The sequence below is a fragment of the Branchiostoma floridae genome, chromosome 12 (genome assembly GCF_000003815.2).
Source record: "Branchiostoma floridae strain S238N-H82 chromosome 12, Bfl_VNyyK, whole genome shotgun sequence".
NCBI lineage: Eukaryota > Metazoa > Chordata > Leptocardii > Amphioxiformes > Branchiostomatidae > Branchiostoma > Branchiostoma floridae.
This window is the reverse complement of record NC_049990.1, coordinates 17,505,158-17,515,651: the sequence shown is the minus strand read 5'-3', so window position 1 is coordinate 17,515,651 and position 10,494 is coordinate 17,505,158. Positions and strand designations below refer to the sequence as shown.

The 10,494-nt window shown below is 39.5% G+C and overlaps 1 protein-coding gene across 1 annotated transcript; it reads right to left on the bottom strand.

Annotated features, from left to right (window-relative positions):
* Positions 1-924: 924 nt before the first annotated feature.
* LOC118427083 lies at positions 925-6,961 on the bottom strand. The gene is made up of 8 exons (XM_035836719.1): positions 6,725-6,961; positions 5,430-5,588; positions 4,793-4,973; positions 3,976-4,210; positions 3,325-3,592; positions 2,979-3,155; positions 1,340-1,603; positions 925-1,065 (listed from the first exon to the last, which is right to left on the bottom strand). The coding sequence occupies exons 1-8, from the start codon at positions 6,902-6,904 to the stop codon at positions 925-927; spliced, it is 1,605 nt and encodes a 534-aa protein (XP_035692612.1). The 5' UTR covers positions 6,905-6,961.
* Between the last annotated feature and the right edge of the window lie 3,533 nt (positions 6,962-10,494).

Here is a 10,494-nt window from a genome sequence, read left to right as displayed (position 1 = left end):
AATACATGTAGGTGGCCTAGCTGGTACACTTCAATATAATGTGTACACCGCGTTCAACAACATAAGACACATGTTTGTGATGGAGATGTTTGTCTACTTTGATTGGCAGCATCACAGCATTGACGCAGGTAGGCCACTTGTACCTTGTGATGTAGACACTCTGGCAGTCTATCTTCTATCTTCTGGTATCCTGGAAAATCATTAACAATGTATTTGAAAGGGAATCTTCTGATGCATAATGTTAACTAAAATCTTAACTGGTGATAATTTCTCTAATTCTTTAAATATCTTAGTCACGAGACCTTTAGAATATGCAAGGAACAGTGAGATTATGATATACTACACTGAATATAACAAATAACTGTCTACAGCTACATGTTATGTCCACACACCAACTCATACAAATGATGCAACACACACCATGGCATACACACACACACACACACACATGCATGCACGTGTATACACACACACACAGGCACACACACACGGACACACAGACACACACACGCACGCGCATGCACACACACAACCAAAGCATGACCTTATAAAGGTGATTTTACCATTTCATGCATCTGCCATGTGCTCCAGGTCTTCTTCATATGCCCTCACCGGATCCTCACCTGGATCTCTGCATAGTGCTGGAAGAATAAAATTGCCAGTCAAATTTTAGTTAAACTACATTGCATATTTGTGTTGCATAACAGAAGTTATATATCATCGCAATTAGTTTATAGTGTACACTTTCATTGAGCAAAGGCATTATGCAGATGTTCTACTTTTGGTGAAAAATCTGGTGGATCTTCTAGACACAGTATTTTCTTTTTCCACAAGATTTAGCACAAGCACTAATCTTTAGGTGTAACATTATAACAGTTCAATTTATATACCCTCATTATAACACTCATTTGCATTCGGAACCGACTAGATGTCAACCTGAGTAGCCTGGAGTCCAGCCTTGGTTGCTTTGTTCCGCCCCCGAAGGTCACTACCCGGGAGTGGAACATGGCAAACAAGGCTGGACTCCAGCAGCAGGCTTATCCTGAGAGCCATGGGCTTCAGCGTCTCTCAGTCACAAGACATACTTGGTTTCAAAAGGCAATTGTCAGGTTTTGAGTGCTTTCCAAGACTGATGATTCTGCATTTAAGAAACTGTTAACTGCATCTTTTTTTCTTATCATTGACTTAATAAGTACTTTGTACATTGTGGGGGAGCTAGCAACTACACAGTATATATGGAGTCTGGAGTATTTTGTCTGAAACCTCCTTGGGAATTGAGTATTCACTGGACGTATTGTCCACTTTTTATAAACAGTACAAGATAATTGTAACCAAAAACCAACTCTTGTTGCTCCTGGCTGAAGCACATCCATTTGAAGGCAACATACCTCTTCCTCTTATTCTTGTCTTCATTGAGCGAGTAGGGGATAGTATGTGCCGTCCCTTCACCACTTGCATCAAAGAGCTTCCGGATGGTGTCCCATGGGATGCCACCTGAGACTTCATCAATTGTATCGGTGGCCACCAACAAGCTCTCCACCCGCGGGGCAGTTGGACCCTCACCGTACTTGATCCTGCCCTTTCTCACTTTGTCCATCAGCTCCTTGAGAGATTTATAAACATAATTGGTAACGCTAGTTCTCCTTTATCCGCGAGGTAACCTTTATCCGTTGTTTTAAAAAAATGGGTATCTAGGGATGTCAATGCGACGGACGGTGGTTTTAAATGGGTAAACAAGCTGTATTTAAAAAATACTGCACTTTCAAACCACTGTCCATCCACTTGATATCCCTAAACCCCCCCTGGTTTCAATACAGCGAATATAGGTTACCCAACGGATAAAGGTGAACTTTCGTTACAGATTACAAATTAAAGCTAATTCAAAGGGGTACTCAGAAGCAACTAAAGAAGCTCTGGTTCTACAGATACAGATAACATAATGTTTTCAATCCATGAAAATAATTTGCAACTTGATATTGAGTTTGGACTTATAGGCAGCAGTAATCATACTACAACAATGACAACAATATTCTGACCCCTCCCCTCTAACTACCCAACAGATGAATTACATTAAGGTGCAACATTTCTGTAAATGAATTCAAGTTTGTGGGGATTAAATTTTCAAGTAAAGAGAAAGTGGACAGGTCTTGTGTTTCTGGATAACCTTTTGTCAACTTTGTCATTTGATGACTCCAGGAAGAGTAGTGTCATGATAATTTTACACTAATGGAGATCGTAATAAAAGGACTATAGGACTTCACAAAATTGACTTTCATCCCTTAGCCCAATTATCCCGCTGAAACTCTGACTAGGACTAAAAAGCAGTGCTCTCAGAAGAAGTAGCCAATGTTCAGAAATATAGGGATAATCATGAGAATAATTTTTTTAGTGTGTCTGTGTTCATCAATTATAGATCAGTCTTATACCAACGTAATTATCCTTTTGAAGTATCCACTGCGCTCTTCCAGAATGCACCAGTGCTGTTTTTTCATAGCTGCTGTTATATTGAATGTAACATTAGCAGGGTTGTGCCGGACAAAAGTTTTGTTACAAATTTTAGAATAATTTGCCTTCTTATGTTTTCTTTTACGATATCTTTTGTACTGTGAAGAGGGTCTGCATGGGGGTTCTGATTATGCTTTATGCTAAATTCAGGACAGCCGACAACACTTAAGCTTAAAATTCAGGAAGGATTGTAATGGTATAGGGTAAATTTTTGTGCTTTGTTAAGCATAACACAGGCAGTATTGACTAGTCAGATGATCGCCAACAACATTAGTACAAACAGGGTTTGTTATGTAACCTTAGAGGGGATGGCTGCAAATTGCATATGGCATGTGAAATATTGCTAAAAGAATTTTCAATATGTGGAGCACCAAAGGCGCAAGGGCAGTTCTGGCTGGTCAGGGGACATGCTCTCCTGAATTTTTTTTAAAAGTCAGACCCTTTGAAATGCTATTTCTGCAGACTAAGCTCACCTTCTTGTTTTTCATGGAAACCCATTCCCTGATGCTCTCTCGAACTCCACTGAGAACCAATGGTGCCTCTTTCAGCTCCCAGCTTGGCTCTTGCATATGGTTGGCAATGAACGGTTGTAGCTGCTCTTCCCAAAAACTGTCAACCTCCTCTTGTGGAACACCAAGCCTGCGGCATAGCTGAAATTCAAATTCAGGGCAACACAAGGTTTATGATATAAATTGATATATAGAGAGATTTCAGATAGAATGTAAGAGCTAGAATACTTTTTAAGAACTTGCAAATTAAATTTGGTGTACATTAAAAAAAAAATTTTGCTCAAACCACATTAAGTTTTAGGTAGCTCACCTTGGAAGTGGACCAGTGTAGGACACTGTAGTTGACCAGCGTGTCCCTTAGAACATGTGGCATCCCCCTAGCCCACTCATCGGCCTGTCGCTGCACTTCTCTCCACCCCTTGTCCCTGAACAGGAGCCCAATCCTGACAAGGGTCCGCACGCAAGATGACAAGGCTTCTTTGTCCCTCATCTCCTTCAGGCTCACCCTAGCCTCCGCCCCGCCTGTGTCACCGATTTTGGGCTCGCTGAATGGTATGTATATCAGCCTTCTCAGGTCCCTTAGATTACAAAAATTAATGCCTTTGTTAGTGCCATTTGCTTTTCAAGTTTCAATTTTGCCAAACATGTAATACAACAGTTTAACTCTGCTTAAATTATAAGGAGAACATTATGTGGCTAAAAACACAAATTTAAGATGTATGACATAGAAATGATGATGAAGGCCTTTTCCTTTTTCCCACTAATGGTTAAACTGTACAATCTAAACAATGATCCAGTTTTTTCACATTAATCATATTTCTTAACAAGTCATTATAAAGTGACGAATACTCAATATGATCATCACATTTATGTCATTTTATCAAATACATGTACTTCAATGATACCTTTGAAACTTACGAAACAGTTCTTTTGATAGAATAAAAGAAATTATTAAACTCACCTCTCCTCGTGGTCCTCTAGAGGGTTGTTTGCAGTCATGAAAAGCCCGCATCTAGCGGACTCCCGTCCTCTGGACAGGGTGAAGAACCCCCCCATGCCAAAGAAGTCTACTATTGCCTCTTTTCTGTTTTCAAGTGTGTTAGGGTCATCCAGGTAACAGCCGAGTGTTGATCTGCTGGCCAGTGACACTACTGCCTCTCTCTTAAACTGACGCAGGTATCCATTCTCACCAATCCCTGAGAGGATGAGGCAAGAAAGTTTATAATATCAGACAATGCTTAAAAAGCACATGTACCTTATTTGATATACTACTCTCAAGAACCCCCCCCCCCCCATTGACAGAAATGGACCATTAAAAACAAAATTAACGTATTAATGAATGTCAAAATATTATGAAAGTCTGAAGCATCAGTCTGATCTTCAATTGCAAAGTGACTTGTTTCATCTAAGAATTAAACACAGGATACCACAAAGACTAATTTCGAGACATAATGATTGTGGCATTAGTTTTGATTTCATATGGTATATTGTTTTACTCTTTCATCAAATAATTGAGCCTGGCTATTGAGGTAAAAGACTGCCTGATATGTAAATCTGTATCCATAGTACAGGACAGGAAGAACAGCAAATAACAGGAACAACTTGTAAGATCATGTATCATGTGTAAAAAAGGGGAAGTTCATACTTCAACACACACACATTTAGTCTGGTAGATACCTTACACAAGTGCTACATTGCACATGTAAGGTTACAATTTTGACTTAAGACATGTAAGTAGTACAGTTGGATGATAATCAAACAATGCAAAATGTTCTCACCGATCATGCTGAGGGCAGTCTTCAGTGCCATGGTCTTTCCCAGGCCACTTGCCCCCACTGCTACAGTCACCGGGCAGCAGTCGAGCCTACTTGCCACGAGCTCTGCATTCATGGATACTACTCCATGCCCAAGGACAAACATGGCGGGGATGAAATTGTGCTGGAACGCTGTCCTCATCAACTGGTGAAAATAAAGAAATTAAAACTGTTTCAATTCATCTGTATTGAGCTTTTGTTGACAAAGGTGCTGGGATTTTCCCTACCACAGGAAAGCAATAATCATTAATGTATCATGACATTATTGCATAGTAACCCTGCTGTGTTTCTTCAAGAATGAATAAATGTAAAGTCTAGTGTAAGGGTAAGATTTATATTATGGTTAGATATGCTCATATCATCAGTACATTGTTAGGCCTTAATTTTTCTGGGTTGACCACTGTCAGGGAATAATTTTTCATTCATCTGAGTTCGTTGATACATTATGGTCATGTTCTTGTACATAATGTATAACTGTATAATTAGGATGTCATGTTGAAAATAACAAGTGTCCTGATGCATTCCAGTTGCTTTATTACTGTAGTTGTATCATTTGGGTATGCAAAAGGGAATATGCTGGTACAGTTTCCAATATACTCACAACTACAGCATCCTTCATTGGTTGCAGCTTTAGTGGCAGGCTGATCTTGGCCTCCCACTCACTGTTCTTGGATGGCAGCAGTATGTACGGTTGTTCATCTGGCTTCAACCGTGAAACACACATTTTCCCTTGGTCATTCTCTTCAGCTCTAAGCTGGACCTAGAACATTGACAATGAAACACAATGTAATAAATAAGTATGTGTATTTCATCATGTTTCCATGATAACTGGATTAAATCAACGTCCTTGATTAAATAAAGCTGCATACCTACAAAGTAACCTGTGATCTTTTTTAGTGCAAAATGTCCATACATGTATTTGATCATATTAGCAATAGCATATCAGCAATTAAAAACATAGCAATCATTTTGTGTGGTTTTCTGAAACATTCTGTTGCACATGTCAAGTTATATGATTGGGCATACATCTCAAACTATTCAAGTACAGTATGATAGCTTACATCATCACTTTTCAACTATTTCAACTTAAGGCCACATCAAGTTAGTTTGTTGGTTCTCTTACATTTTTTATGTGCAATAGTGAAATATAATAGAGGACATAGAGGATATCTTTTAACTCTGTTCGAGTCCCCTAAGTTACATGAGTAAAGACTTTCTTCCTACTATCTGCATGAATCGATATTCCAATCTAGCATAACTGTTTTTTTTAATCCGAGAACCAAGAAAGTAAATTTTGTGAAGCCTATGTAGCACAATTTTCAACTAACATATAGAAGTCTGAAGAGGTTTCACTGAAACACAAATTAAAGCATTGACATAAAAAAGGAGACATAAACATTATGTACACTGGGGCCAGTAGAAACATGAAAGAAGCGACAAGTATCATCTGCTTGTCAGTGACCAAGCACTCATGCCCACCTTTGTTTTACGATGGTTGAACAGGGGATGGGGCTCCAGAATTGGTGTACAGTAGTTGACTTGTATCGGGTGTTTTAGAATAGTCCATAATTTTACTTGGTGGATCTTCAAGAGGCATTCATAAATATGTGACTTTGTTTGGGATCGCCAATTTTTGTGTATGGGGCAATACAGGTGTAGCAAATATACACACATTTGCTCGCAACTATTGCAGTCTCTTCTGGTTCTTAATTTTTTGTCATACCTGACCCACATAATCATTGTCACACTCTCACCTGGCTGTGTGACATAAGGTTTGAATAAAGAGCAGTAAAAGGCTCACCCATGTTATTCACACACAGTTTCAGTAGCATTTAATAGGAATTTATTAAACTTAATGATATTAAGATAATAACCAAGTACTAGGAAAAAACACACCTGAGTGTTGAAGATCCAGATATCTTCATCTTTGACCTTTCCCACAACTGTTGTCCCCCTTCTTGTTTTGAGCTGAGGGCCCCTCTCAAACTCCAGCTGCTTGGTTACAAGCAGTGACCTAAAGGCCATGTCTGACATGCTGGTGTTGAGGCAGCCCCAGTCTTGGTCCCCCATCGTCATATTTGCATAGGTGCAGAAGGTGTCCCTCCTAGCTCCGACTGGGATGTACCTCACCCTGTGTGAAACAGGTCATCTTTCAATCATCATTGCATGAAATATACTTTCATTTGGTTGTAACAGTAACCATCTCTAGGCCTATAGCTTTTGATGTCCAGTGTTATTTGAATACACAAATATATGCCTTACTGATTGGGTGTTGACTGATTATACAATCTATCACTTCCTCTATTCCTCTATATTACCGGCTATGCCAGGCTGAGTGATCTTTCTTCCACATGCTGGGTTTGGCCAACAGAGTCCAGACTTGATCCTCATCAGCCTGGCAATTGACAGCAAAACAATCTGTGTACAGTGAGTGGCCACATAAAAACTCAACCAAATCTGAGTACTTCAGTACCGGCTGAGGTAATAAATGTCCCTTAGTTTAAACTGTTGGTGGTAACTCTGAAACCTCATTGACCATAATTGTCATGGGCACCACAAGACCTTGCATTAGGCCAGAGTAAGTATATTTTATGAATTATATCCCCTAAGGGTTGCAAATGAGAGATGACAAAAAAAAAAAAAAAAACAAGATGGATAGATTTTCAAAACAGATCTTCTATAAACATTGTAAAAAGAATTGAAGCGACAAAACATGGTATCACAAGCAACCAAAGGCATTTGTTCCTGTATTCAAGAAGGGCACTTAGTGTAGTGAAAGTGACACCATTAACAAGTTGGCAACTTACACTCATGGCTTCCATACCCTAGTGCAGAAGTGGTTCAACTTTTGCAACTATCAAGCTAGTTGTACTTATACACAGTTGTTAGTTGTTGTGCCACTTCTATATTACAATCATGGCTACATCATACATGACAAATTTTCCCATTTCAGTATTACTAGTATGTTGTTGAGGGAATTTATTTTTAAAATCAGGCAAAAATTAATGAGCATTAATGTCATCCATAGAATTTACTTGCTGTGGCCTTGGCTTGATAATAATAGGTACTGACATGTTAATGATGGTTATAAAATAATTCAAGTAAAATAAACTATATAACACAAGATAACCGTTATCTTGTGTAACTGAACTTAAGCTTTCTTTTTTTGTTACCTTTAGGTTATGCTTTTGGTTAAAGAATTTCAATTTGAAGTTTGGATAGATTGTCATCGAATGTTGTTAGACATACAAAAATGTAGACCTATCAAAGAAATTAGTACATTGTGGGCTCCTGGTGGCTTTCCAGGGTACTGCATCAGAAATTCACATTTTCGTATTAGGTCCTTATTACTTTATGATATTTAGTAGTAGATTGTAGTTGATTTGATTACTATTATATATGACGGCCCTAACTAGAGTCCCAGGACCCACGGTAAGCTAACAAGACATGTACAAGTATGAGTTTTATAGGGCACACAACTGATAATAATCTAATAAAAACGTACCCCTTCTTCTGGTCTTGGTGACATGTCAGCTCCACTAGATATCCAGCGTGGTCTCCTGTGACCTAAGGAAAGTGGAACCGTGCACATGTTTACTCATAGAAGAATCCGTATGTCACGAGCAAGCAAGCAAGTGTGGCGGACAAAACAATAAGTAAACATATTACATAATCAGGTCACTGGACGAAACCAATTAAGAGCAAAGGGGAATAAATTCCCCCTCTTCTCATGAGGGCCTGCATTACGCAAAACTTTCGTCGCTGATTAGGCCATGTTGATTTGATTATATGGATGACATCCTCTGGGAACTCCAAAACTGATGCGAGCGAGCGAATAAAAAAAAAGTTTGGCCAAAAAAAAAGTTGCCTCCAGTATGAAATCAAAGTGGCCAGGAAGGCTGAACATAGGACTCAACACACATAGTATGGTATACTAACAGTTAGGTGTAGGGACCAGTACATTATACGGGTGCAAGACATTTTTTTTCTTCCTGGACCAATCCGAAAAAAAAACATACCTGGAAAAAAAATCAGAGGAACAGGTTTCGCCAATTACAAAATGGACACACTATGTCGGCAGGCATTTGGGGTCTTACCGGGGGCCAAGAAGACAACAAGAGCGAAGTCAAGTAGAGTTTATAGTCAGTTGTACCTACGTTTATAAGTTTCTGCAGTCAAAGGTACAGAGACAGTTAGCCTTTATTACTTGGAGATGGGATTTTTAAATGCCAGTGGGAGTCCAATAATCCACCAAACAGATTACTTTGTAGCAAAACTGACCAATTACCATTGTTTTGAGTATTGCCAGTTCTCAAGTTTCCACAGACAATCAGGTCCAGGTTCAGATCCGGACCTGAAAATGATCCTCTGGACCTGAACGGGACCTGAATTTTCTGTACTGATACCCCCCCCCCCCCCCCCCTAGCAACAGTAGATTCTTTCTGTCCTTTCACATCTTATTCTTTGACTTTACTGTCTTTAGATTCATTTTGGCATTCTATGGCATTAGTTATCTGTTTTCTGATACTTTTTTTTCAATCTACGGAATATTTGTGCTCATTTTACAGCAGCTTTGCACCATTTATTGTGTGGTCGAAAACTTTTTTTTTTGGAAACGGCCGAAAATTGGTGCGAGCGCGGATGTCATCCATATAATCAAATCAACATGGCCTTATGAATAATTCATCATCGGCGATGAGAGTTTTTAAGTCAAATTTTCGTCAAATTTACGACAAATTTTCAGAGCTTATTACGAATTATGTTAAACACCGAGGCTTCCCAAACGACTTCAACACTATGCCCTGCATTTTGAGGAGCATTTTTTTCTGCTTGACAATGCTAAATTTAATGAAATTTATATAACCAACTTGATATAGTTCAGAAGGTTTTCTGAGGGCGGCGATCCCCCGACATATCTTCACATTGTCAAGCGCCCAAGGTGCGAGGCGTCGCAAGGAAGGCACGAGGAAATTTCGAAATCTTGACCCTATGAAACGCCATTTCCTGCATTTTGAGGAGTAAATTTTGCCGGTATTCAGCCTACACTTTACTATATGCATTACGTTTTACGTTGCTTAAAATGTAACTGCCTACGTAATCTCCATGCAGATCCAAGGTGACGTAATATGGTATCAAACCCACCGTGCCCGTTTGACTCCCTTTGGCCGGCCATACTCCTTGGCCAGCTTTGATACTATATTATCGCACCGTAGGATCTGCTTAGACATTACTGCCTACGCTTTACGTAGAATGAAAGCGGGTCAATTACGGCTTACGGCTAATGAGCTCACTACTTTCATGATGGCTACTTTCAAGCTGGCTTTAACACTACTTTCGCTTGTTAACCACTTGATAATCCGTGGTTAGCAAGCGAAAGTGAGCCAGTGGTCACTACGGAGGATGATTTTGGGGGCCTGGGCAGCTGCCTACGGATTATTAAAAAAAGGCCTGATTACGCCTTACGAAAAATTGCATGCAGGCCCTCTCTCATCAATGACACATGGAATTCTAGCAGAAACCACACAGACATAAAAGAAATCAGGACTGAAAGCATGGCGAGAGGTTGCGAGATCTTGCAATTTTACCCTCATAATCGAGATTTCTTACCTTCTCTATAATCTGAAGGTAAAAGTGGATACTGCCTTGAATTCCTGTACAGCTTTGCC

Excerpts from the sequence above, each read along its gene's own strand:
- LOC118427083 (XM_035836719.1), bottom strand. The coding sequence starts at position 6,904 with ATGACGATGGGGGACCAAGACTGGGGCTGCCTCAACACCAGCATGTCA. Across the intron at positions 4,974-5,429 it reads CAATGAAGGATGCTGTAGTT|TTGATGAGGACAGCGTTCCA; the intron begins GTGAGTATATTG and ends TATTTTCACCAG. Across the intron at positions 1,604-2,978 it reads TTTCCATGAAAAACAAGAAG|GAGCTGATGGACAAAGTGAG; the intron begins GTGAGCTTAGTC and ends AAATCTCTCAAG.